The sequence below is a fragment of the Monocercomonoides exilis genome, assembly GCF_001643675.1.
Source record: "Monocercomonoides exilis strain PA203 chromosome Unknown scaffold35-1074681, whole genome shotgun sequence".
Taxonomy (NCBI): Eukaryota; Preaxostyla; order Oxymonadida; family Polymastigidae; genus Monocercomonoides; species Monocercomonoides exilis.
The window spans coordinates 997567-1025169 of record NW_027150580.1 but is presented as its reverse complement, the minus strand read 5'-3'; the positions used below and the strand labels follow the sequence as shown (position 1 = coordinate 1025169).

The following is a 27603-nucleotide window of genomic DNA, read 5'->3' as shown; positions in this document are numbered from 1 at the left end:
CAAATCCAGAACTCCAAGCTTCTTTCAGCACTTTAAAGCATCCGATGTGTTTCATCAACAAAATTGCATTCTCCATTGATATTTTCTTTTCTACAATCATTTTTTTGATTTTTTTGAACAAATCTTGTGTGAAAACAGATATAAATTCTATTTTATTCTTTCAATCATTTATGTCATCGTTTTCTACGATTTTCTGTTTGCGCTCGGCATCAGAGCAATCTTCCAGTTCATGAATCAGTCCTGAAAAATGTTGAAAGGAATCAAATTTTCAACAATTCAAATGCAATATTTAATATAAACCGCTGAGTTTTTTTGTTGCATTCATAGCCTGCTTTCGATAAATATTTCTCCCAGAAAACAACATATTTTCATATTCGCATTGAATTCGCATGTGTTTGGATAGATGAAATTGGTGAATAATTAAATCTCAAAATTGTCATAAACATATATGAGCATTCACACCATCATTCCGTGCATTTGCATTTTTTATTGGATATTAATATATTAACAACGTTTTATATTTTAATGATTGTTGGTATGGAACCAATGATCAAATAGTTATCTTCGAAATTAAATAATTATCCAAAGATCTGGAATGAGAGTGAACATTTTCTATGAAACAAGAAATATTATTTCATATGATAACAGCTGGAAATGATGGAGATGCAATAATTTGGAATTCTGTCTGATAATTTTTGAAAATTTGATGAGATAGAAAATATATCATGTTATTTTTTAATTAAAGGCATCTGTATGTGTGTGTTTTATATTGTTCTATTGATTGTGAAGATATTTCCATCTGTGACCTTTCCAAAGCCCAGGAATATAACATATTTTTTAAATGGAAAATCATCACTTTGGTGTGGGGAATGATGATAAGAGGGAGCAATTCATTGCATTGCCAATTGCAAATGGCATGATGAAGAAAGCGATTGGAAAATGGATGAAGGGAGGATGTGTGATGGAAGCGCCAGCTTCTTCATATCAATCACGCTTCTCTGTTACCGTATGTGACAAAAAGAACATATTGAGCAAGCATCACTCAGAAGATGGATGTTGTCTGCCTATCCAGGGAGCGACCATTGCAGCATCTGTGTGGGCTCTTCCGAATCTGGTTGATGAATGGGGTTTTGGCTGTTTCCATGAAAGTCTCATTGCTGGAATGGACAATTGTGGCAGGCGCGCCACTTTGGATGTGGCAGAAGTTGAGCATTGTGGACGAAGGCGGCTGAGTGCGATGTGAACACACACGTGAAATAAACGAATGCATTTGATAAATCAAAAGGGAAATGAATTTGAGATGATAGCGATGTGTGTGGAAGAAAAGAGTTTTGTGGGAACAGTTGGGATAATTAGATGAATGGAAAGACATGAGTCGAGAGAGGGAGTTCGAATGTGTCATTTCCGTTATCATTGACTACTTTCTCGAAAGAGTGATGAAGGCTTCACCATTGGGTTTCTTGCTGATCACGACACACTCAGCTGGCTGCACCATGCCAATAACGATCCAATCAGCAGTAGCGAACAGACCATACATCTCCCACTGCTCGCAGCTGAATGTCGTCAGCCTTTGGAGCATGAAGGCATTCGCACACTGTTTGTTCCTTCCACAGTCGCAGTCATGCCTTTGCGAATGCCCACTATCAACACACATCCTGATGCAGATCAAGTGCTTCAGCAATACAAGTGAACAGCTTTGCACTTTCATGCTATTCAGAGCACCAGCCTTCAAAAATGGACAGCTGAAAAGAAAATGCAGTTCAATCATCTGCTTGTTTTTGTGCGCCAGGAAAAGAAATGTTTGATTCATTCGCTCTTTTTTTATTTCAAGAACAACCATGGAATGCACCTTGTTGAATTCTTCGTTCTCGATTTTGGTGATGAAATTCAATTCCTATGAATTTGCTTTTTTTCTTTCAAATCTTTTTCTTCTTCAATGCATTCTTCAGGGAGAATTTTGTTTTGCCATTTTTTTCTCGAACAAATCCATCAGATCCAATGGCGGGACTTATCTTCTTTTAAAGATTTTGATTTCCAAAACGAATGTTTTTTGTTTGAAAATATTTCTTATTTTTTGAATGACTTTTTGTGTTTATTGATTTTCTGATGAATTGAAAAGATTGCTTGTCATTCATAATTATCAATAACCAGCTTTGTTGTAAAAATTGAAAATATTAATCAACAACGAAATGGCAAAAAAAAAAAAAAAAAAAAAAAGCGATAAAACATTGAAGTTTGTGAAATGATATAATATTGAAAGAGTTGCATGAAACAAAGCATTTGATAAAAATAATTTTATTTGATTTTTTCCTCATTGAATAAAATTTCGGTAAATAAAAAAAAAAATCAAAAAAAATCATTCAACAATCTAATTAATACACATTAACACCCTTCTTCTTCTTCTCTCTCTTGTCTTTTTGACATCTTCCCCAAAAAATAGCTTCGGACTCACATCGCAATTTGTCCAAAGGCGGTTCCATTTCTCCTTCTAATTAAGCCTCACGCAGTGTTCTTTTCGTGAGGAAAGTAGCAACCACAAAAACTGATGAAGGGAACCCAGCACCCTAAGCAACATCTTCTTCGCCAGATCACTCGAATTCGCTGAAAACTGTTCAAACGGAGAATTGAACAACATCATAAGCCCTTCATACTGTTCCCTTCCTCTCTTCTTTATCTCCTTCTTCTTCTCCTTCTCCTTTATATCTCTCAACAGAATCCTCTGGCTGCGGCAACATCTCCATTCTGTTTATATCGCTTCTCTCCATCCAGCTGCTGTTCAGCAATTTTCTGAGCGATTCAACGATTAAGATGGAAAGAAACAAGAAAGACACATTCAAAGGCAGATGCTGTCAAAAAAAAACGCAGGCCAACAAATCCGATTAGGGTGAGTGTCTTCACAAGCAACTGAAGATTTTTGTGGATGGAACTGATGAGAAGCCGCAAGAAGAAACACTTTTTGAGTGAAGTTTAAAAAGAAGTTCACAAAATAAACCAATAAATTTTAAAAGAAAAGAAAGAAAAAGAACTAAAAGATAAAAATATGCATCAATAAATGAGGTAATACTCTTTTTTCAATAAGCTCATATTGTTGCCTCTCTGATTGAAGCAGTCTGTCTTTTATCATTTCTTCCAAGCCATTTATTTTTACAGACTGAAGTCAAAAGAATATATGTGCAACATAAAAAGAAAAAAAAAATTGAAAACATGAAATTATCATTGCTGAAAAAGTTTGAGTAATTTATAAATTTTTTTATGATTTCCTTCTTTCTTATAAAAATTAAAAATGTGTGAATGTTGCTCAAGTTGGATAATGCACCTTAAATAAATCAAACACCTCAATCGTAGTCTGTTCTATCTTGCCGGGTTCGCTTCGGCATCACTTGAATTGTTTCAGTCTTTGTCTAGAAATTCACGCTGAAATTGGCTTATCAATGATTATCATCAAAACGATCCAAATGATGTATTTTCCAAAAAAAATATTAATAAACGTCTATACAGATAATGCACTTCAAGTGACAACACCATTGATCGATTTGCATATTGAAATGAATTCTCAATCTTGCATGCGCTTGGTTCCGCATATTGAATAAATCTTCTTTTGCCATGTCGAAGCCTTTCATCTTCGCTCAATCCCAAAGCCTTTTGGAATAAAATCTCTTTCAATGCTCAATCTACGATGTTGTCCATTGTTGCCTTGATAAATTCTCTTATGCATTCAATTATCATGCACCCGAAAATCAAAAAATGTGGAACAACAAAATAATGATTTCCTTTATCAATTTGCCTTCAACCTGATAACCCGCTCAAGAGAGGAACGAATTATAAAAGTATCCCGATCGCTTATGATTTCATCAAACACGTTAAATCGAAACATCCAAGGAAACCAGCAAATATCTTGAAAAAACAGAAAAAATCATTTCTGACAAGGAAAGCTTCCAGATAACTCTAAATGTGAGGAAAATAAGTGTAATATTTATGTTTGAATTTTAATTTGCAACAACGTTAAAATGTTCAGTTTAATGTGCAAATTGTTGCTTTTTTGTTTCTTCTTTGTAAAGTTCAAAAAAGCACAAAATTTCCCCTTCTTTGTTCCACTCAGAATGTTAAAATAGATATTTTTTTTTAATACTCAATTCCAGACATGTGGGATATTTTTCAATATGTTCAAAAATTTCATCGAAATTCAATCCAGATCCTAAAAATATATTATTGTTGGTTCGATCAGAAAGAAATTAAACTCTTTCGTATTTGGCTAAATACGACCAACATTGCAGCTTCTTTGTGATTTCTTTTTTTTACCACAGATTTTTACGAAGCAAAAGAATTGATTTTGACAATTATATTTTTATTTTGTCAATTATCAACAATGTTTGTTTTTCTGTTTGTTTTTCTGTTTGTTTTTCTGTTTTTTCATTTGAAAATTTGCTGCAAATTGATCTTTGCTAATAATAGACAGAATGGAAATGTGTGATGAACACAAATCCAATGATGATATCCAGGAGCCCTCTCTAAAGGATAAATTTTCAAGTTTGTTTATTTTTCTATTTTTTGAGTGTCCAGCGCTTTCCATCAAAATAAATTTTTTGAAGAATTGTTTTCTGAATTGAAAGAATGCAATGAAGATGAGCAGAGAAAGAAAATAGAAGAAATGAATGAAATAGTTGATGAAATGAATGTAATTGAATTTTCTTTTATTTTAGATGTTGAAATGCTCGAAAAGATAAATAAAATGATTGAAAAAAAGAAAATGTCAATGGAAAATGCAATTTTTTTGCTGAAGTACATTGGATATTACGAGACATTGAAAGAAATTTGGGTTTCTGACTTTGAAAAATCTTCTTTGAAGGAAAAGATAAGGAAGATGATGATTGATGAAAATGAGAAAAAAGATGGAAAAAATGAAAATCTGTTGACTGATCTTTGTTTGTGCTATCTTTTGCTCAGAGGTGAAACTTCATTAAAATTGTTATCGATTTGTGTGCCTTGCCTTTTGAAAGCTGCCTCGAAGAAAGAGGAAAGCGAGGAAGTTCAAAAAGAAGCAGAAATGGCTTTGATGGCTTTGAGCTACATTGACGAATTATTTGTTTGAACATTTCTTTTTCAATTTTATTTAATTTACTTTTTTTCCCCTTTATTTCTTATTAGTTTATCGAACGAGAACTGTATTTGAAGGAGATTACAGAAATCATCAAACATCAACAGAAACACAAAAATCTAACAAAACTTGCCTATCAGTCTGCTTGGCAGTTTTTGGTTTACCGACTTCGGATTTATAGAAGTTTGGAGGGAGAGATTGTGAATGAGCTGTATTTTTTGAGAGAGGCAAGAAGGGAATTGGAAGAGTTAATGAAATGTATTGAATGGAAGAGAGGGAAAGAAGAGGAAGGAGAAAAAGAAAAGGAAAAAGTGTTTAGGTTAATGAGGTGGCTCAAAACAATAAAGTCCTATTTTCACTCATGCGAATTGTGGAATGAAGAATTTATTGGGATTTTAAGCAGCATTGTTCAGATATATCGAGCAGCGAAGGAGAAATTCAGAGAAATAAGCGAGTGGTGCATTTTCATATTTATTCAAATGTCAGGAAACGAATGCGTGAGAATTGATGAGTTGTTGAAAGGCGAGCAATTGATGCTATTTTGGAGGTGATTCAGCAACAAACAGTGGATGATAAAATGTTATTTGATTGCTTGCAATTCTTTGCGAATGTTTCATATCGATTAGAAGAAAAGGAGAAAGAAAAAAAGGAAGAAATGAAAAGAAAGGCAACGAAAAGGAAGGTTTTTAAAAAGCTGGAAGAAGAAGGACACGAAGATACCATCACCAGCTTTCATAAAATGTTTTATTATCTCTACAGAAAACATTATTTTGACACATCGTCGAAATTTTCAGATTATCTTGTGAATGTTTGAGAAAATGAAATTCGAAGAATTTCATAACTCGCAATTTTTGTTTTTTTATTATTATCATTCATTTCACAAAGCGGAACAAAATTTTATTTTTATAAGTTTGCTAAAAGTGATTTATTATCCAGATTCATCAAAATGAAGTGAAGAAATAACGACAAAAAAAAATTGATTTTTTTTTTCAATTTGTAACCTTTGCCTTTTCTATTCTTTCATTTCTGGCTTTGTACAAGTCTCATTTAAAAATTTATTTATCTGCTATCTTTTCTTTGAGCAATCTGTCACCTGAATTCTCTAATTGAATATTCACGATCTTTTCATTCTTTGTGTTTACTGTATTGATTGCACTTGGCTTATTTATCAATGTCTCATCAAGATTTGAATCTGTATTTGTAATTTGATAATCGATTGATTCAGATTTTCTATTTGCAACGTCTTCATCAGTGCAACTCGTTTTTGTTTCATCTAAATGTTCAGTTCTTTCGTTAAATTCGTTTTTGCATTTTTCTTTTTCTGCTTTTTCTTTGCTATTGACTTGGCTTTTGGCTCCTGAACTTCTTTCCGTGTTTTGATCTTGCAAGTTTCCCTCAAGTTTTGATATATCAACTCCAACTTTATTCTCATCAAACAGAAGCTGTTTTTCGTCCATTTGATTTTGTCCCTGTTCGCATGGTTCACTTGTCGCATTTAAACTTCTTTTGCTTTGAAAATTGTTCTGGTTTATAGTTATATTCGTTGATGTAATCATGCATTTTGCAGTATTTTCCAAATCAAGCGTCGTTCCTTTTCCGAGATCTTTAATATCTTCTGTTTTTTTATTTTCAATCACTTTCACAAATTCTTTTTCATATTTCTCGTTTTCATTCAATGTTTCATCTGCTTTCATTCTGAAATCAAATTTCTTCTTTTCCAAATCCAAGCTTTTGGAGGCTTCCGTTTCTTCTTTAGAATATTCACGACTTAAATCCATATCGCTTTTTGTCTTCAAATCATCGTCCATCATTTTCTCTGCAAAATTGTGGTGAAAGATTTGTCCTCCGTTGCATTCATCTTTTTTGTTGTAATTATCCTTCTGTAGCAAATCATATTTATAATTTGATAAATTAATGGTAAATGACGAGGGTTCACAACCTTGGAAAACAAAAGTTGGAAAAGCAGCTTGTAGCCGAGAAGGAATTGCGTCATGTGGAACTCTATTGATGAATTGCGGCTGCTTCTGTAATGAAGAGTAATTTATATGCTCACGAAAAGGTGATTGAAGTTGTGGTGATAAAAAACAGCTGGAGGCATTTTCTGAAACGCAAGAGTGCGCAACTGGAGAATAAGAATGTTGACAAGCAGCTGATTGGATAAGAGATGAAGAACAGGAGTAGTTCGATGGTCGCTCAAAAACAGATGGAGAAAAAGAAGAAGAAGAATGAATTTGAATATTTTCCTCTGTTGTTGATGATGCATCAAGATTGGTATCCGCAAAAGATTTATCGTAGTATGTCTCATTTTCAGTCATCCTTTTATCGGCATCTCTTGTATGACTTGTTCTTAAAGCTTCATCGCCTCCAACAAAATTTGAGCCTTTTGACAGGCGTCTATTCATGGGGCTATATAAAATAGTTTTTTCTGCTTTCAGTTCTTCGATCTCTTGCTTTTTCTTCAGCCATCTTTGTTCTTCTTTTCTCTGAAACTCAAGCCAACGACTGATTTTTTTCTCTTCGTGCGTCTCTATTTTATTGCATGTTGACATGTATCGGTATTCTTCTTTTTGTTCGAAGAATTCGCTCTGTTCGTTATTAATAAGACTGTCAGTCATCGAACTTGAATTCTTTCTTTTATGATTCCGAACATGTTTCCTCCAATCCCCTTTTATGACATTCTCTTTCAGAGTCGTTATTTTCGGATGAAAAGTTACGTCAAGCATCTCTTTTTCTAATTCGACTCTTCTGATTGTATCCAAATACCTGTCTCTTTCTTTTCCCCACTCTAGCAATCTCTTTTCTGGTGGATTTTCAATAAGACGTTTCCTTTCTTCAGCTTTCTTCTTCATTTTTCGCTTTTTCTCTTCATTTGCTTTTGCAATGGCAGCTTGAATTCGAGCCATTTCTTGCTTCTTTTTTTCCTCTTTAGCTTTTTCTATTAAAAGAATTGCTTGCTCTTCCTTTGCTTTTTCTTCTTCAGCTTTTCTTTTATCCTCTTCTTCGGATTGTCTCTTCTTTTCTTCTTCGAATTTAATGGCTTCGTGTATCTTTCGTTCTTTTTCAAGAAAGCAATCAATGATCATTTGCTTCTCTTCTTTTGACTTTGATAGCCAATTTTCACGAGCGCGCCTTTTTGCCACATAGTCTTCACCACGTTCTATAACAGTATTGCTTTCATCATTAACAGATTGAATTTTAAACTGAGGTGTTTTTAAATATGGAGATGAGTGTATTTCGGTTAATAATTGTGTCTCTGGAAGAATGTTTCTTTCTAAACGTTTCTTTTGCATCAACTCAGAGTAAGAAAGTGCAGGTTCGCAAGGAAACTGTGTAGCTCCTCCAAAATATTTTCCTTCAGTAGAAGTCGTTCCAACAATTGATTCATAAAACATCTCACTTTTCACCTTTCTATTCCAAAATTGAGATTGAACTTCATAATAATTATGTTTTGGCCTATAACAAAAATCATTCAAAATCATCCATATATCAAACTTTTGAGCATACTGTTCGTTTTTCGAAATTTTTGTAAGTGTCCGAAGCTTTTCTGAAAGCAAAGTTTCAAGAATTGGATCATCGACATTGCTTTTCATGGAACTTTTTGGGTACCTGAAACAGCTGAATAGTTTTTCAAAAGCTGTTTAACTATTAATTATTATTTTTTTATGAAAACTCAATGTTTTTATGGGTGTGAATAAAAATTCTGTGTTCAATCTTGAACTTCTTTTTTTTAATGATTGAAAAAAGAAAAATACATATAAAAGGTACCATTAAGAAATAAAAAGAAATAAAAAAAAATCCAACTGTGCAAATTTATAAAATTACATTATTTCAAATTTGATATTTTACATAATTGATATATTGTTATTCACCATGACTAATGACTTTGGAGTTCGTTTTTTTATATTTGGACCTTCTTTTCTTCTGAACTGCAAGCACAATTTGCAATGAAAGTGCAATTAGCGAAAACCAAATAGCAACAGGAGAGAGCAAAAACGAAGGATGTGTCAATCCCATCAGAATCAAAAACGCAAGACAAATAACATCGAGCATCACAAACAGCAGTCCCATCCAGAATATATTTATGGCTGATCGCGTAGAAGGCACTGGTGGAAAAACGTAGTGGTCTGATTGCTCAACAGAATGAAGAAGATCCTTTGTGGGTTGGATTGAATGTGTTTGCTTGTCATAAATATTGCCAGAGGTTACTTTTTCATTGTTCATTGGCTCCATCAAATGTTTTGGTGCATCTCTTCGCTTGCAGTTGCAGCGAGGCTCAAAATTAGAATAAGCAATGATCAGCACGAGAGGATAGCCAATGAAGAGAAGAATGGCCACTGCCAGCATCAAGTAGATGTCTTCCTGCACCACAACCACTCCATTCTGCGCAGCACCCCAGCTGAACACTGCCATCCACCCTGCTTCTGGCGGGCGGCCGATGAAAAGCGGTCCAATTGAAATGAATAGCAGCATAAACATCGAAAACACCCACGCACACATGCCTTCGCGGAAGAAGGGGTAGAAGTTCAGGATGACCAGCTGGAGAAGACGAGATAAATACGATGGGCTGCAAAGAGACAATAAAGGAAGAGGAGGAAGAGAACCTGAATGTGTTGCTTCACAAAGAGAAGGAGAAGGAGAAGCAGACGAGGATGAATCACCAGGAAAGGCAGGTCTTTGCTTTTCTGAGTGTTTCTTCTGTTTGCAGATTTTTTCTTTTTGCCTCTGCCTTCTGAGTTTCTCAGACTCAATCTGAATCTGCTGAAAATGAAGTGAATTTTTAAAGCTAAGTAGATACGATGCGTCAGAAATGAAATAAGACAATGTTGTGTGTGGCTTGATTGAATGGGAAGATTTAGTGCAAGTAGAGTCCGGCTTTGGCGATGAAAATGATGAATGAACCGAATCTTCAGCGCATTCGCCGAGCATGCCATGAATTTCTTCTCCTTTTCTTTCTTCAATCTTTCCATTTCTTTCCCTACTTTTCTTCAGAGCTTCAATAGCCATCTGCACTCTTTGCTCTCTTTGCTCTCTTTTTTGTTGCCATTCGTCAGCTGCAACTTGGTCGCTCCACACAACACTCACAATAACATCTTTCCAATCGCAGTTCAGCCACTTTTCATCTTCGTTTTTCAGAAAGTTATAATCTGCTTCGATCTCTGATTCATTCGCTTGGCTTTCTGAGTTGGATGAAAAGCATTCATCACATATGTTGACAGACAATTGATTTGGGCCATTTTCTTCTTTCACTTTCATTTCTAATGACACACAATTTGCATTCGCATAATCCTTTTGGGATGTTTCACTCTCGTTGCCAGCTTCTCTTAAAACATTCGACCCATCTGTAATGCAAGTTGAGTCTTTTTCTTCCGCTTCTGATAAATCTGAAGGAGATGGATGTATTTTCATTGTATTCTTATACATTTCCCATAATTGCATTCTTTCATCCATCTTCAGTTGAATGCTCTTCTTTTCTCTGTTCAGCAATACTTTTGCTGCAGGTTTGACACAGCAGCCGCACAAAAGCACCACGAAAAGAACGATCGAAAAGAATAACTCGAGAAAAAGGAACCACTCGATAAAAGGCGTTCGGATGATAAACCGCCCAAACGAAGGCATCAGCGGCAGCCCTTTGTTTTGGAGAGAAAACGGATGAGGCGCAAAAATGAAATGACGCTTGACAACATCCTCTTTTGCAGTTAATTCATTTTTTGCATTTTGAGTGCTTGTTTTTGCAGAAAAAGATGATGCTTCGTTCACAATTGCATGCAGCTGGAATCTGTAGAATTCTGCATCACTGAATCTTTTTGGATCCCATCGTGCAACGTACAATGGCACATTCTCTGGATTCGGCTGGTTGGTCAGTGTAAGATTAATAATCTCTGTTCCTTCTCCTCGCTCAGGCGGTGGTGTATCTCCATCCACCACAAACGAACGTGTGGCAACAGACTCTGGCTTTATCAATTCTCTTCCAGTTGCTCGTGTCGCTTCAATCCAAACGCGGTGGATAGGCGCTTGGCACAGAACCAGTGCTCTTATGTGGGTGGAGTTGCGCACAAGCGACATTGGCGTCCTCTGAGTTGTCTGACGGGCTGAGGGAGGATTGGTAATGAGGCCTGTGCAAAGTGACGGCGCACCTGAGAAAGCTGCCGATTGTGCGCTTGAGACAGAAGTCTGAGGATATGTAGAGACATCATTTGAATGATTGGATGATGCTCCTTTTGCTGACTTCGCTTTCATTCTCAATGCAACTTCTCTTCCAAAAAAATCGTTCCGTTTCTCATTTCGCCGCATTCGAATGGCATCTTTCACTTCTCCAAAAAATGATTTCTGAATTTCTATTGTCCTTTTTTTGAGTTGAAGTGGATGATGTTGATGTGTGAGCGAACTTTCTTTGATTTCATGTCCATATCTTCTTTTCTTTCTGTCATCATCGTCGTTTTCCTCTTCTTCTTCTTCCACATCAACCTCTATTCTCCCATGCCCATGCATCCCCAGCCTCGCTTTCAGCTCCTCGCTCCAAACATACCAGTCGTCCACAAACCCAACAATTCCATGGTCGACTGCAAACATCCGCCAGGCGCGTGTTGTCACAAATGCATCCAGTTCAGCCTCTAAACCGCTTCTCTCTGCAGCAAAGCGCTCCATCTCCACGCGATGTGCATGGCCACTCACAACTCCCCAAATGTTTGGCACAGGCGGATGAGTTGTCTTTGTTTCTAAGCGTTTCGATATCAATAAGTGAAAAGTGTATAAATAGATTGAAGCAAATATATGATCGATATTAAACAAATTTATCGAAAAAAATAAAATATTCTATTTTACCAATATTCTCTTTATCTGGCTGCAACTGTCCATCATCCCAGTATCCCTTTACCATCAGTCTCTCCATCATTTTCTTCATCCGGATTGTCATTGTTGCTTGGTGATGGTGCGTCGCTAAAAATACAACATTTGCTCTATTTTCGTTGTTTCCTTTCCCTTGGTATTCCACCAGACTCGTTTTCAAAGCAGACAGTCGAGTTTCATTTGTTGAGAGCATACGCTGGTTGGAGATGTCACCAAAGTAGTTGAACGTCAGAGTCAGACTTGGATCAATCGGAGTATCCATCATCACAAATCCTATATGCTCTTTCCCATTTCCATTTGCGGTGTTATTCACATCATCCGTCTCATAAGACAGTGTGTTCCAAAATAGAAAACTCTTCAAATATCCGCAAGAGGAATACTTCATATAAACATCTCGATCTGTGTAATGAGGTGTTGTTCCAGCAGCTTTTTTTTGAAGAATTTTTATAAAATCATACGTTTATTTCAAAAAAAATTAATTTTTTTGAATTCATAAAAAAAGAAGAAAATACCGTCATGATTTCCTCTGATATCAAGAACAAACTTGCAACGATCTTTGCCTAGTGAAAATATAGATTCATTATACTCTTTCCAGCTTGTAAGATTTCTTGATGACTGAAGTCCTCTGAAAAAATTCGTTCAAAAAATTGTCTTATTAATACAATTATTCCAAAATAAATTGCAAACAGTTGTGTTTCTTGTGCAATATCTCCGGTAATAAGCAATCTATAAGGCTTTAAATATCCGTGAATAACTTCATTTATGAAAGATCTTTGTAATTTATTTGAAAGCAACATTTTTCAAACAAAAAAATTAAATCAAACTGAAACGAAGGGAAAATGGCTTCATTTTTTCCAAAATGCATATCTGTGACTTGTGCGAACCATACGATTCCAAGAGGAGAATCTCCGAGAATGTATGTTCCGGTTCTGTTCCCAAATTCATGTTCAGGGATTGTGACAATAGGATTATAAAACAATAAAACCATAATTATCACAAAGCACCCTGAAAGCATGAGCGTTTGGAAAAGCAAAAAGCATAATCGTAACATCTTTTTGCTTCTTTGAAAATTAAAATTTTATTTTTTTTGTAATAATTATATAATTATGGATACCATTTTTTTCAAATTTTCTGATTCTCTGCATAAGAAAGCAGTGCTTATGCAATAAATTAAAATTATTCAATTCAGAATAAATTTACAGAATTTTTTTATTAAAGGATGGATCTAATTTATCATTCATGTATTATCCAGGAACAATTAGATTGGAAATTATTTCTTGCAAGGACGTTCCAGCAGTTGATGTTAATGGATTGTCTGATCCATATGTCGTTATTAAGATCGGAAAATATAGAAGACAGACAAAAGTGATAAAGAATTGCCTTCATCCAAAATTCAAAGAAAGTTTGAGACTCTATTTTAATATTCAATTGTTATAAATCGTTTTAACAAGAGTTTACATTGGATTTTGATCCGAAAAACGAGAAAAAAGATTTGATACTTGAGCTTTGGGACTCAAATGTTGTTACTTCTGATCAACTTATTGGTTCATTGAAATTGGATGTTTGCTTTTTATAAATAGTTTTAAGGCATTCCCTTTTTTTATTGCTGCGGTGTGGTTTTGTGAATGTTTAGATTTTGCAATATCTGAATAACAAGCAAAAGGAAAATTTTGAGTTTCATAGAAAATCGGGAAAATCGGCTGGAAAAGTAAAACTTGAAATTCTTTATGATTGCCCATCCGTAGCAAAGCCAAAGCCAACTCCACCTGCTGTTTTCGGAGGAGCTTCAACTGGTACAGAAAACAAGCCTGTTGCACCAGCTCCACCACCTTCCATTGTTGTTGAAGAAGCTCCAACTGAAACTGTTGTTGATGCTTTTCCCATCGAACCCGAGAAAAAAGAAGTGGAATTTGCTGCTGAACCTCCTTCAAGTGAGGCACAAGCTACAGCACCGACTCAGTATCGTTACCCACCAATTTGTTCGCTGATTTCGTTTCCATCGCCACCAATACCAAGCGTGTATCCTTCGTTGCCTCCATATCCTTATATATGCCTTCAAGCCCTGAATGTTCAAATGGATAATGCATATCCTTCACCTCCTTATCCATCAGCATCAGAGACGAAATCGGATTAACTCTGACCAACCATTTAGAAATTCATACTGTTGCCAGAGTAAATAATTTCGTAGCAATCACACATTTGGGAGAATGGGTGTTCGACTGTAGTTGAATAATAATTGTGATTGTTATTGGTTTGAGAAAAGTCAAAAAGAAATGAACGTTTTTAACCTTTTTGATATTTTTTTTGTTTTCTTTTTGTTTAGTTTTTTTTTTTTTTCATTTTCAATTGTCTGTTTAATGAGCTGATAAAGAAGATATTACTTGTATGTGAAAATGTTTGTTTTTTAAATTATTATTCTTTCGGGATTTGGTTGTTAAGAAAAATGATGTTGCATAAGGTACCAAATAAAACTTGTGTGTGCATAAACATTTGATTTTTAAAAAGACAAATTGCGAAGGCTTATTACTCATTGAGCTTCCTTTTAAAAGATGCAAATTTTATGCCTGTAGAACATTTAAAAGATGAAACTTTTATATTCTGTGTTTATGTGATTTAAAAACCAATAATTATTCGATTTCGAAAATAACTCCAAAAATTTTTTTCATCGAAAAAGTTTAAAACAAAACCGAAAAAGAAGTTAATAAAAAGCATATTTCAATACAAGTGCGAACCAAGGAAATTTCGTTGATACAAATGTTGATAATTGAAAGTGTTAATTTATTGAGAATGTCTTTTTTTTATTTTTTGCTTCAGTTTTCTATGATTTGGACTGATATCCATTGATCCTTTTTTCATTTCGATAATTGAAAGTGTCTAATATTTTCATTTTCTTATTTGAATAAACGTTGGAAAAAGCATTTTTTTTAGAATAAATCAAATTGATTTCTAACTTTTTTGATGAATAACATGGTTTCAAAAAAAATTTTTTTTTTCCTTTGAACACATACATTGAATTTTTTATAATAAAATAATATCCAATGAAAGAAATTGCACACAAAAAACTTTTAAAAAAAAGTGATTACAGATATCGCATAAAATACTGGACATAGCGCAAAATACCGGACAAGATTGATTTCACAATAACTGCAGGAGAAATAATTCTGACAATTTTCCTCAAAATATATCTCATTAATACAAACTCATTTGATATATAAAATTTTCATGACTTCCTCGTTTATGCTCAGAAAAAATTATTATTAAAATTTAAATCAAATAGGATTTTGAGTTTCTCAGAAATTTCAAAAATTGATATTTCTGAGCATAAACGAGGAAGTCATGAAAATTTTATATATCAAATGAGTTTGTATTAATGAGATATATTTTGAGGAAAATTGTCAGAATTATTTCTCCTGCAGTTATTGTGAAATCAATCTTGTCCTGTATTTTGTGCGAAATCTGTACTTACCAAAAAAAAACATTATTTGAAAAAACAACACACCGAAAAAAGTTATGATTTCTAAAACAATAACTCAAATTGAAAAAAAACTCACATGTCTAAATTTTATTTTGAAAATTTCATTTAGTTTATTTTTCTGGTGAAAATGAGAATGGAATTTTATTGTCGAATTTTCATCTAACTTCACAAAAATTTGCTGTCATTAAAGGAAATGCTTGACATTGTTTCTATTTTTATTCTTTGTGAAGCTTCGTGAGTTGCAATGAAAATTTGATGAAAATACACATTTTTCATTTCCACCAGTTATTTTTTCAAAATGTTCATTTTAAAAAATTTTCACATGTGACACAAAAGTTCAGTGACTTCTGTTTCATATCATACTCATTTCTGGAAGTGATAATGCAGAAATTTATTAATGTTAACTTGTAGTTGTTAATTTTTAAGAATTCAAGAGAAATGAAAGTCCTTGTAATTATATATAAAAATTCTTGAATTGTTTTCAGAATCGACATCATTATATGAATTTTTGCTCTTCTTTCATAATAATTCAGTTTAAAGAATATTTTGGTTGTTCGAATAATTATTTTTTATTTTCAATATGAAACATTAAAGGCATTTGGGTTTTTTAAAAAGGTTTTTCTTTTGAATTTCTCGTGAGAACAAAATATCTCAATTTTGAAAGAAAGATAAATTTCAAATGAGACAAAATTCTATTCTTTCTCTTATTTGCTCCATGCAATTTTTTCATATATTTTTCTCAATTTTTTTGATAATTCCATCAATGTTTTTTTGCATTAAAATGCATGTATTCAAATATCTGGGACACAGAAAAAGTTTGCAACAAATCATTGTCTTTTTCTTGAAAGAAATAATTATGCACAAAATTAAAATGAATTACACAATATAAATTCTAAGAATTTTTCTTTAAGAATTTATGATTATTCAATTATTCACGAATCATTTTAAAAAAAACTGAGAAAAAAATTGGGTCATTCTTTTTGATATCTGTTCTATTCAGTCAAGAATTTCAGTTTGATATAAAGGCTAAAAAAAGTTTGGAGGTCAACCAGAAGGTGTATTTCCCTTTGAAAGAAATTTGTTTTTTCGCTTTCATCAAAACAAAGGTGTGCGATTATGATTGTACAATGGATATTTCAGCATGAATTTATTATCCAATGATTTGACATTTTGTTTTCATTCTCATATAGAAAAAATATATAACGACAAATATAATCATCCATTTGAAATACTATTTTTCAAGCAAACAATTATTTTAGTAATAAAGACAAATGCTAATAACATATTTGATAAAGAACGCTTTTATATTTTAAAATAAATGCGACATTAAAACTTAAATTATTTGTTTTAAAAGTACAGAAAGACATTTGTATAAAAGGGATGGAAGGATAAATAAACATTAGCAACACAATAAAAACAAACTGATAAAAACTAATTTTTATTATAAGTTGAAATAAACAGCAAGAAGGAAGAAAATTATGTTCCTTTAGCCTTCAAGCCAAGATCGAATCCATCCACTTGCTGCTTTATAAAGTCGTCTAATCCTGTGCTGCTTATGGTATTGTTTTCTTTTGCTGTCTTGTCATCTCTTGAAGACAATCTTGGATCGGAAGCGTAGGATGTCAGGGGCGGATTAGTGGGAGTGACAGATGAAGAAGGAGAAGTGCAGGCATACCCAGAAGGAACACGACCATGTGTTGGAGACTGCTGCCGCGAGGGAGGAGCTGACTGACGTGCTGTCTGAGAAGAGACAGAGGAAGAAGAAGAAGAAGAAGAAGCAGCGGCAGCAGAAGAGGAAGTGAAAGAAGGATTTGGCGTTGGTGTTGCTAAAAATAACTGCGACATCAACCCAGGAGCAGGTGAATATGATTGTGAAGGGGTGGGTGAGCGAGAAGCAGATGGAAGCAGCTGATCGTTGAAGTCGCTGCTTGAAGAGAAGATTAGAGTGCCATGTCGCGAAATGTCATCTGCTGGTGGAGAAGGAGAAGGAGAGGAAGAGGAGAAGGAGGGGAATGTGGAAGAAGAGGAAGAAGAGGCTGATGCAGATGAGGGTGAAGGAGAAGGAGAACATGACGTTACAGCTACAGGAGCTAAGACACTTGGGAGGGAAGAGAAAGAATGGCTGGTATTGAGATGGGGTGCCTGTGAGGTGGACAAAGATGAAGGGCCGACCGGGTGAGGTGTGGAATATGCAGAAGGAGATGAAGAAGGAGACTGAGGAGAGGTTATGTGGAGTGTGCTGGGGAGTGCTGCTTGTGTCTGCGTTGGATGCGATTGAGCAGCTTTGCCAAAGGCGAGAAAGGCAGGTGAACTGGGCTTTTTGGCGTCGGCAGAGTGAAATGAGAGGCCCCTCTCGTTTGCTGCTGGATCAGCAGCAGCCATCGAAGAGGACTGTTGGAGTGATTGCTTGATTGTCGGGGGAGGAGAAGGAGAGATGGCTGGAGAGACAGAAGTGTGCTGTGTTCGGATGGTGTTTGAAGGAGTAGATGAAAAAGAGGTGGAAGGAGAGGAAGAAGAAGAAGAAGATGACGATGATGAAGAAGAATTCGAAGTTGAAAGTGGAGCTTGCTGTGATAATGTTTGAGTATTGTCATTGGATACAGTGTTTATTCCTTGTTCGTTCTTTGGCTGTCGAATTGTATTGTTCTTTTTTGAAGGAGATTGGACAGCTGCCTTTGGAGGAGAGGAAGGAGAAGGCGAATGAATGTTGTATGCAGCAGAACTATTGCTGTTTGATGTTGCAGTTGCTGACGAGGATGCATTTGCACCTGGCGATTGTGACTGTGCAGGAGATGATGAATGAGCATCATTCGGATGCATCTGATGTGCTGCTGATGAATTGGATGGATTGACCGAAGAAGTTGAAGTTGAAGTTGAAGTTGAAGTCGAAGTTGAATTCAAATTTGTTGTTGAATTCGAAGCAGAGCTGATGGAACCTGTTTGTGTTGCATTCTGCTGCTTCAGCTTGGACGAAGACTGATTCGAAGCTGGCTGCCCGCAGCAGAACTGCTTCTGGTACAACTCCCTCTGCTTCTGCTGATACTCCAACTGCGCCTCTTTGCCTGCCTTTTTGAGGAGGAAGTCGACGAAGGCGTTGCTGTCTAGTTTTGTTGGGTCGACCTTCACTTTGATTGTGGAAGTGGCAGACAGTGTGGGAGTGGATGGCTGTGTCAGCTGGGCAGACGGGGCAGACAGAGCAAGCTGGGCAGAAGAGGATGTGTGCGACGGCAGGGCAGAAGTGGATGATGAAGTGGACGATGTGAATGGCGGAGAGAAGGAAGAGGTGGACGATGAAGCAGACAAAGACGATGGCGATTTCAAAGTTGTCTCTGAAAGAGATGAAAAGCCAATCATGTTTGATGGCTGCAAAGAAGAAGAAGAGGAGGAAAAAGTAGAAATTGAAGAAGAAGAAGAAGTCACAGAAGATTGCTGAGCAGATGCGATGACAGCAGCAGAAGAAGAAGGCGTCAATGAATTCCCAGAGGAGCCTATCTGAGATGCCATTGGCGACATGCAGGGCACTTTCTTCTGCACCACCACGCTCGCCAAGCACTCGTTCCTCCTCTTCTTCTCTCTGAAGATAGCCTCAATCATCTCACTCACCTTCTCTTCGTGCAGGCTGATGATGCTTCTGAACTCCATCAGCGTCTGCCCTCTCAGCTGGTTGATCACATCTTCTGTCGCCGACGTGTCTGAGATGCCTTCCAACGAGGTGAACAGCCGCTTCATCGTCGCCTCATATTTGTTCTGCGCATTTTTGAAGATGCGGCTGGTGAGCTCCATCAACTCCTCGCAGCCACAGTCGCGCACAACAGTGTTGAAGACGGTGGAGGAGTTGAGCAGCATCGTCAGAGGATCAGCATCGAGTGGAGGAGGAATGTAGATACGCTGGGTGGATGGGGCAGAGGAAGTTGAAGAAGATGTTGAAGTGGAAGAAGATGTTGATGGAGTTAGAGAAGAAGATGATGAGGAAGAAGAAGTTGGAGGTTGAATAACAGTTGTAGAAGTTGAAGAGGAGGAAGAAGAAAGAGGTGGAATAGATTGGCTGAGAGAAGGTGAAAAAGGAGGCAAGCCAATTGAAGACATTGGGTGATTGGCAATGTTTGTGTGGCTGGCTGCTGATTTTCCTGTTGATGGCGATGAGTTTGTTTGAGTAGCATTTGGTGAAGCATTCGTCAATTGAACAGCATTTGCTGTTGAACTTTGTTTGGTGGATGAGTTTGACTGAATGGTTGATGTTGCTACTGCTTCAGTTGGAGATTGTGTTGTCTGCGATGAAAGTGAAGGAGAAGGTGTGTTTGGCTGTGAAGGCTCTCCATGTGAAGGAGGAGTGGTTGAGGCTGAAGATATCTTTGTCTCAGAACTGGAACTGTTGGATTCTGGTAGATGTTGCATCTCCTTTGAGAGAGAGTTGAGTGCTGTTGATGGAGTTGTCTGTATGAATGCGCTGCTTCTGTCATCAGGGTGAGAAATGAGGGTGTTTTTGGAAGGAGAAAGAGAAGATACATTTTGAGTTGTTTGTGTTTTGTCTGAAGGAGAAGTAGATTGATCAGACAGCAACTGGACATGCTGTGCTGCTTGTGGAGAAGGTGAGTCCAAACGCTGTGGTCTAAGTGACGGTGACTCTGGTGCTGCTGCTGTTGATGTTGTTGATGACAATGTTGTTGCTATTTGAGGAGATTTTGGCTGTATTTGTGCTTCTTTCTCTTCAGAAAGAGGGTGCTGTGTCAACTGAGCCACTTGAGACTGCATCTGAAATGGCGACTGCTGTTGTGACACACTCATCTTCCTTTTCTGCCTTTCCAGTGTTTTCTCTTTCGTCTCCTCAATCTGCTTCGTCAGCTGCTCCATAATTTGCGATGCTTTCTCTCTTTCTTCTTCCAATTGCCTCAACTTCGCTTCTTCTTCCAGCTGAGCAGGAGATGGCGCTGGGAATGGATGGGCAAGAGAATTTGGTGAAGATGCAGTTGAATGTGGCTGAGGCACTTCATTGCCTTCTTCATTTGTTTTATCTTTTTCTTCTTTAATATTTACTCCTTCAACTGCTTTTCCTTCTTCTCCCACTTCTTCTTTCACGCTTTCCTCTTCCTTTCCTCCTTCTCCTTTTCCTTTGCTGCTCTCCATCTGCTCATCCACTTCTGCTTTTGTCGCATTTCTCTCCTTTGGCAGCGGTGTGTTGTTGTCGTTTTCGAGCATCCTTCCTCTTTCCTTCTCTTCCATCTCCTTCATCACCCTCTCCTCTGCCATCCGCTCTTCATCCAGCTGCTTCTGCCGCTGCTTCTCCTCTTCATAAAATGTGTCCAGCGCCACACTTATTTTCTGTGCCACTTCTGAGTGCTGTTCAGAGGGCAGGCCACACGCCGAGATCAGCTCAGCTGCCACAGCCTCGCAGGTGTCTGCCTGTGGATTGAAGGGGAAGCCTACGTCTTTCTCCTTCCCATCCATCAGCACTTTTATCGACAGCTGCACCAACTCCACTGCATGCACACGGTGTCGCGTGCTGCTGTCCTGCGAATACTCCGACGGCGGTGTTGATGGCACAGCTGAGCACACAGCACGGTCATCGTCAGTCACACACGTCAGATGAGAGGGAACTGGCATCTGTTCTGGATACGATGGAGGCATCGAAGGGGAGTTGGAGGGCATAGAAGCAGAAGAGACAGAAGAGACAGAAGGAACAGAAGGAGGTGGATGAGTGGGATATGTGGATGTTGACATCAGAGACATAAGCGATGTCTGTGAACGTGGATACTCATTTGGCACAACTGATTCATCAATCGAGCTCAAATCAGACATCCCCTGTTGAGGAAGGAATGTGTTGTATCTTTCTCTCTCTTCCTCACTCTCTCGTGTGGTGTCTGTTTCTGACTCTTCCCTGTTTTCAGTCGGCAATCTGTTGATTTCTCTGCGCTTGTCCTTCTTTCTGCCTGTTCTGGGCTTCCTTTTGAAGGGCGATGGCGCTGTTGGAGGATACATATCTTCTCTCTCGCTGCTCCTCTCTCTCTCCTGCTGCATCTGCTCAGCCAGCTGAGAGCTGCCTGCGATGTTAGGCATTGGAGCAGATGCAATGGGAACATTTGCTGTAGCTGTTGGAGAAGAAGAAGATGTTGCTGACGAAGGTATCGAAGGTGGAGGATTCATCGGGGCATTTGGCAAATAAGATGATGGTACAATATTTGCAGAAACAGCATTTTGGTTGAATGATCCATCGTTCTGCTCCATCGTCTGCACATCCAACACTTTCTGCTCAATTTCCTGTTGCTGTCCTTCCATTTGCTGCTCTTCGCCCTGCGGAGAGAAGTTGAGTGCCTCCACAAATCGAGCAATGGCATCACGAGAAGGCGAAGGATGGATCTGAGTTCCATCACTGCGCATAGCGCGCTCCCCATCTTCTCCTTCCACCCCCTCCTCACCTTCTTCTCTGGTACCAGCCACATCGCCAGGCTGCTGCTGCACAAGTGTGTTGATCAGCGTCTGCAGGTCTTCTGTCTTCAGCATCGCTGCAATCGCCTTCATCGTGTCATCATCCATCACAACAGTCGTTGGAGGATCTGTTGCAGCAGCAGAAGGCGAGCCAAGCGGGCCAAACAGAACTGTCGCTGGAGATGGCTCAGCTTGCACCCCAGTTGGCGACGGAGGAGGCTGCAGACGGGCACGTGAGAGAGAGGCAGTGAGGATCTGCTGCTGGGTCACCTTCATTGCAGACTGCCCGTCTGATGTGGGTGTTCGAGGAGATGAAACAGAAGGTGCCATCACACGTGCTGGTGACAGCGTCTGTGGCTGTATTTGTGTTTGTTGAATTTGCTGGCTCTTCTGCTGCTTGTTCCGCTGAAGTTTCTGTTCCTCGTTCTCTTCCTCGCTACTCACATCCAAATCGCTTTCTGTCCCTTCCTCAGCCACTCCTCCCACAGATCCCGCATCTGCAATGGGAATCTGGTCAGGCGGGGGAATCGTGTCGAAATGCCGTTCTGAGTCTTCTCTGCTGTCGTGTGTGCTCATGTTCTGAGGTGCCACCATCATCGAAGGCAGCCTCTGCTCGATGTACTTTGTGTTCAGATTGGGATCTTGGATCATCGCCAGCAGCAGATTCAGCACATTCTGGCTCTGTTCATCGCTTTCGATGGAAGACGCCTGCAGAGCAGCTGGCTGCCCATCTGATGATGCTTCTGGATGAGGAGAGGTGGGAGTTGCAGGTGGAGACACATTCGTTGGGACTGAGCCTGCGCCATCTGATGGAGAAGAAGAGGAAGAAGAAGGAGGCGAAGATAACGAAGAAGGAGAAGCAGATGACTGCACTGGAAGTGCTGGCTGCATTGCAGCAGAGATGGCATCATCTGTGCCCATCTGAGGCTCAGGAATAGTAATTGACGGGAGGACACGCCCAGCATCCTGCAAGTGGCTGGACGGGGGCATGCTGTGAAGTGGGTTGTCTGGTGCTATCGAGGGCGGTGTGCGCGCGATGCTTCCGCTGAACCCGCCAGCGTGTTGTGGGGCATGTGGCACAGGTCTCGTTGGAGGAGTTGCTGACTGCACAAAGATGTTCTGTGTTGGGTGTTGAGACGTCGGGAAGAAGGGACCGCTGGGATGCGCAAGAAATGCAGCCGCTTTGGGTTTTGATGCTGTTTGTGCTGACGAAGCAAAAGTGGATGAAGATGGAGTCGATTGCTGTTGATCGAGATCGCGTTCTTTGTCTGCATCTTCAATACCTTCTCGTCTTTTCTTCTCTTCCTTGTCTGTTTTCTTCTTCTTCTCTGCAAAATACTCGTTTGCAAGCAACTCGTCAGCAGAAGGTCGCTTCGTTGGGTCTGATGCAATGCAAAGCTCAATAATCCTTTTCGACGCTTCGTCTTCCACCTTTGCCAGAGACTGAGGTGGAATTCCGTTAGTAACTTTTCTGTAGATCTGAGCCGCATTCAAACATTCACAATACGGATAATCCTTTGTTATCATTTCTAACATACACATTCCAAATGCATATATATCCACTTTTTCATTATAAGCTTCATCATATAGTTCAGGAGCCATAAATTCAGGAGTTCCAATGACAGATTGTGATTTGGAGCGTATTTGCTTCGTGGATAATCCAAGATCACCCACTTTAACTTCACCGCTAAATCCGTTGATGAAAATGTTATCACACTTTAAATCTCGATGAATAATTTTTGGAATTGAGTTGTGAAGATAACTCAGTGCGCTTAATATCTGGCGGCACCATCGTTTCAATACAGAAGAACGCGGTGCCCCGGTTCTCTGGATATATTCCTTAAGTGTACCAGAAGACATAAGCTCACTTATAAAGATAATTGAGCTCTGAGATTTGCTCACCCATGAATTATAAAATTTTATGATATTTCGATGATGAACACTTTGTAAAGTTTGAATCTAACAAAGCACAAAATGCGTTTCAAAAAAAACATAAAATTATTTTAAATGTCATTAATTTTTTGTATGTTGCGAATGGTAAAACCTCAGAATTTAGTTGCTTTCGTTCTGCATTTGTTAAGCGCTGATAAGAAACTTGATTCCATGCAACTTCAATGCCTTTCTCTCGGTCGTACGCTTTGTACACTTCTTTGAACGAACCACGACCCAGAAAGGCATGCTGATACTGAGAGGCATCAAAGAGTTAAGTGATAATAAATTGTCAATAAAAAGCAGAGAAAATTAAACCTTCACAAATCTGCCATCAGGACTTGTTTCTGCCTTTTCTGTTTCGTCACCAGTTTCGGTTCGAACAGCCATGGCCAAGTTTGCGAGATTGTATATTGACAAATGATCTCAAATATCCAATTTTCAATGAATGAAAATTAATAATGGCAAATTTGTTAAGATCAGAAAAAATATTAAACCATGACAAAATGACAGAAACAGAAAAAGAAAATATTAAAAAGGATGATAAACCTAATGAAGACGTTTCAAGCTGGATGCTATTTGCGCGAACTCCGACTCAGGATCATCAATTTATTTATAAAATCGGAGCTGATGGAACTCCAATTGTTGTTCGGATGGGAGACGATCCATATGCTAAAAATCCAAGACAGCTTATTGCTGGAAGATTATTTAAGACCCACTACAAATCACCGAATTATAAGCCACGTGGAATCTCAGGAGGAAAGAAATATACTATAATTCCTTTTGTTGCTCCAAAGCCGCTTCCAACTGGGTCCATTCAACGAAGAAAAAGAACACTTACAAGGGATCAAAGATTATTAATTCGTGTCCATCATCGCGTTGAAAAGATGGCTGCTGTTGATATGAAATCTCAAGATATTGTTAAAGATTTTCTTTCTAACAATCGAAGATACATAATAATGGCAGACGACGATGAGCAATCAGATGAAGATATAGATGCTGTTAAAAGTAATGAAGAAGAAGAGTCAGAAAGAATTGAAGAATCAAAAAATATGTTGAAGAAGAAAAATCAGAGAAAAAGTGAACAAGGAAAAAGATCTTCGTTGAGAATAGAGAATAAGAAGACAAAATCAATGAAAAAAAGAAGAATGACTAGAAAAAAGAAAGTTTCTGCAGATTCTTCTTTTGACTCTGACATTGATTCATTTGCTTCTTCTTCATCTAGTTCAGGGATGGGAGAGGAGGATCGGAGCATTGAGGATTCGCGTGAATATGACTCATTCACGTCTTCATCTCCTCTTGAATCGCTGAGATCGGAATCTTCATGGACGTCTTTTACTGATTCGGAAAAGACTGTTGATGAAATATCTGAACAAAGTTTTTCAGATTCTTCTTCGAGGAGTTCTTCTTGCTCTTCTCGATCCTCTTCCATATTATCCTCCACTTCACCAGAACTTGCAGCATATCAATCTCATCACAAAGCTTCCTCAAAACGGAATCATACGGTTATTCGTGATGATCTCTCATCAGAATCATTCTCTTCTTCGGATTCAATGTCTTCCTCTGTTCAACGCTCCATCGCTGCAGTTTCATCTTCCATGAACAGAATATCCAAAGAAAAGGATACTAAAATCAAAGAGGCTGAAAATATGAAAGAAAAATATGACAAAACCAAAATGAGATCTTTGGCGATGAAAAGCGCTGGTCCAACAAAAGAAAAGTCAGAAAAAGAAACAGTCATAAACGAAAAAAATGCGCAAACATTATCAACATCTTCTCCTCCTCCTCCTACTTCCTTTTCATTATCATCTTCTACTTCAAAAGTTTCTTCACTTCATTTCAATTCATTGAATCCATCAGATGAACTTACAAATGAAGCAAACATACTTTCGAATCGTTCAATGCCTTCTTCAGAATCTTCTGCTCCTTCGATTCAACTTTATCCATCTCTGTTGCAGGAAGATTTGCATTTTTCAGTCACTTCAAAAGCAAAACATGAAAAATCTGAACAGCTTTCACCTTCAACATCTTCATTTCCCTCTGCTTCTTCAACTTCAAGTGCAACATCGGTTCATCTTTCATTCGACCCTGTAAAATGGTATCAATCTCTGTTTCAAGCATGATACAAATATTTTAATTGCAAAGAATTACTATTCATTTTCTTATTTGAAAATCTTTTTTATTCATTTTTTGAAATTAAAGATTTTCACCTTCCTACGGGCAATGTTGATTGTTTGCAGTTTTAGCAGATTTTCTATTGATTTTTTTTTTTCTTAATGTTTTTTTTAAGTTTTTTGTTTTTGAAGCATCAAACAAAATTTTATGACTGCTTTCTGTTTTCAAACTCTTTATTAAAGAAATAATGAAAACCTAAAGCTCATTCTGATTTATTTTTGTGAATTCATTCCACATGATAACAAGGTTGTATACTTTATCTTAAAAGAGTCGCGACAGAGTTATTTCTTTTTTGGTACTTAGAAAGAATTTTGGCTTCACAAGTAATTTTCTTAATAATCAGAGAAGTCTGAAGATGACTCAAACAAATGATCAAATTTCACACAAATTCAAATAACGCAATCTTTGACTTTTTCTTTTCGCAATTTGGTAAGATGAAACAAATTGGGTACCGAATTTTCTCAATAAAATTGAACCTTATAATTTTCAACTGATTGATAAGTTAATATAAAACAATTTTATGTGTTTCATTTCTTAGTTTTCTCAATAAAGATTTATTTAAAAAAACTATTTTAAATTATGGGTTTAGATCATTGTCAACGTTGTGATCGAAATCTTTGATATTTTTCTATGTCAGTCTTTGAGCTTCAATCTCAATTTTTCTCGAAAAACGATTCTTGGAATTGGTTTTTTGAACATATTTAACAAGGGAAAAAGCCATTTTGCAGAAAAGACAGAGTATTTTTTTCGTGCATCAAAAATGGTGGAAATGCATCATATTAGAAATGCAAAAAAATGTAAATCGAAAAAATCTTTGTTTTAAACATCAGTTTTCAAGCTAAATAAAATAGGGTTAGGAAAGATTCTGCTGTTGATTCTTTATTTCTCCTTAGGGATACCAAAAAAAAAAAAAAAAAAAAAAAAAAAAAAAAAAAAACTTCAAAGAATCTATTGGATTTATCATATAACAGAGTTGGTTAATGGTACAGTATTTGTCGTGTCTCATGAATAAATTTCTTGATTGAGCATCCAATAATTTTAGGGGACCTGGAATCGTCTTTGAAATCGATGAAGCCATTTTGAGGAGAAGAAAGTGCAAAAGAGGTCGCTCTAAACGGAAGCAATGTGTTTTTGGAGCAATTGAGAGGAAAATGGATGGAACAGTTCAGAAAAAAATGATTTGGATTGTAAAATCGAGAAAAAGAAAACATTTGCTCCCAATAATTTAAGCACACATAATAAAAGGATTAACAATTATGAGTGACGAGTGGGTTCCACAAAAAGTGTAATCGGATTTTGGTTAAGAACGCAAAATTGTTTCACATAAAAAAAACTTTAGAGATCTAATCACAAGGGCTTGTACGAATACAGTTGAAGCGATGCAGAACGAAATGAGATCATTTTTTTCAAAATCGGTGTTTCGCCGTAAGTTTCTACAAGATTATCTGTCAACTTTCATGTTATAAGTGTCTTTAAAGTTGATTTTATTCAATTAGTCGGAATGATTAATCAATTCGAGCCTCTGAAAATACAAGAAGAAGATGATACCGAAGATGTAACATCAGATGTTGCGGATTTGGATGATATAATTGAAGATGCAAATTCGTCAAGTGGAGAAACTGACAGTGACAGTTTAGGAGCTGGTGATGGCTCTTCAGCT

General features: G+C 37.2%; 5 protein-coding genes across 5 annotated transcripts; 3 read left to right on the top strand and 2 right to left on the bottom strand.

Moving 5' to 3' along the window:
* Positions 1–841: 841 nt before the first annotated feature.
* Positions 842–1690, top strand: MONOS_9938 (uncharacterized protein; the record flags this gene model as incomplete). Its single annotated transcript, XM_067880481.1, has 2 exons — positions 842–1114; positions 1433–1690. 2 exons carry the CDS (start codon positions 842–844, stop codon positions 1688–1690), a joined length of 531 nt encoding a protein of 176 aa, XP_067724023.1.
* A 4300-nt stretch (positions 1691–5990) lies between these two features.
* On the bottom strand, positions 5991–12992 carry MONOS_9937 (uncharacterized protein; the record flags this gene model as incomplete). The annotated part of the gene is made up of 6 exons (XM_067880480.1): positions 5991–8548; positions 9063–11811; positions 11918–12367; positions 12454–12566; positions 12629–12712; positions 12766–12992. 6 exons carry the CDS (start codon positions 12990–12992, stop codon positions 6151–6153), a joined length of 6021 nt encoding a protein of 2006 aa, XP_067724022.1. The 3' UTR covers positions 5991–6150.
* A 172-nt stretch (positions 12993–13164) lies between these two features.
* Positions 13165–14335, top strand: MONOS_9936 (putative C2 domain). Its single transcript, XM_067880479.1, has 3 exons — positions 13165–13343; positions 13393–13502; positions 13575–14335. Exons 1-3 carry the CDS (start codon positions 13181–13183, stop codon positions 14073–14075), a joined length of 774 nt encoding a protein of 257 aa, XP_067724021.1. The 5' UTR covers positions 13165–13180; the 3' UTR covers positions 14076–14335.
* Positions 14336–16628: 2293 nt separating this feature from the next.
* On the bottom strand, positions 16629–24158 carry MONOS_9935 (putative WNK protein kinase; the record flags this gene model as incomplete). The annotated part of the gene is made up of 3 exons (XM_067880478.1): positions 16629–23798; positions 23884–24024; positions 24087–24158. 3 exons carry the CDS (start codon positions 24156–24158, stop codon positions 16893–16895), a joined length of 7119 nt encoding a protein of 2372 aa, XP_067724020.1. The 3' UTR covers positions 16629–16892.
* A 76-nt stretch (positions 24159–24234) lies between these two features.
* Positions 24235–25891, top strand: MONOS_9934 (uncharacterized protein; the record flags this gene model as incomplete). The annotated part of the gene is made up of 1 exon (XM_067880477.1): positions 24235–25891. The coding sequence occupies exon 1, from the start codon at positions 24275–24277 to the stop codon at positions 25889–25891; it is 1617 nt and encodes a 538-aa protein (XP_067724019.1). The 5' UTR covers positions 24235–24274.
* Between the last annotated feature and the right edge of the window lie 1712 nt (positions 25892–27603).

Excerpts from the sequence above, each read along its gene's own strand:
- MONOS_9936 (XM_067880479.1), top strand. The coding sequence starts at position 13,181 with ATGTATTATCCAGGAACAATTAGATTGGAAATTATTTCTTGCAAGGAC. Across the intron at positions 13,344-13,392 it reads TCATCCAAAATTCAAAGAAA|AGTTTACATTGGATTTTGAT; the intron begins GTTTGAGACTCT and ends CGTTTTAACAAG. Across the intron at positions 13,503-13,574 it reads TTGGTTCATTGAAATTGGAT|ATTTTGCAATATCTGAATAA; the intron begins GTTTGCTTTTTA and ends GTGAATGTTTAG.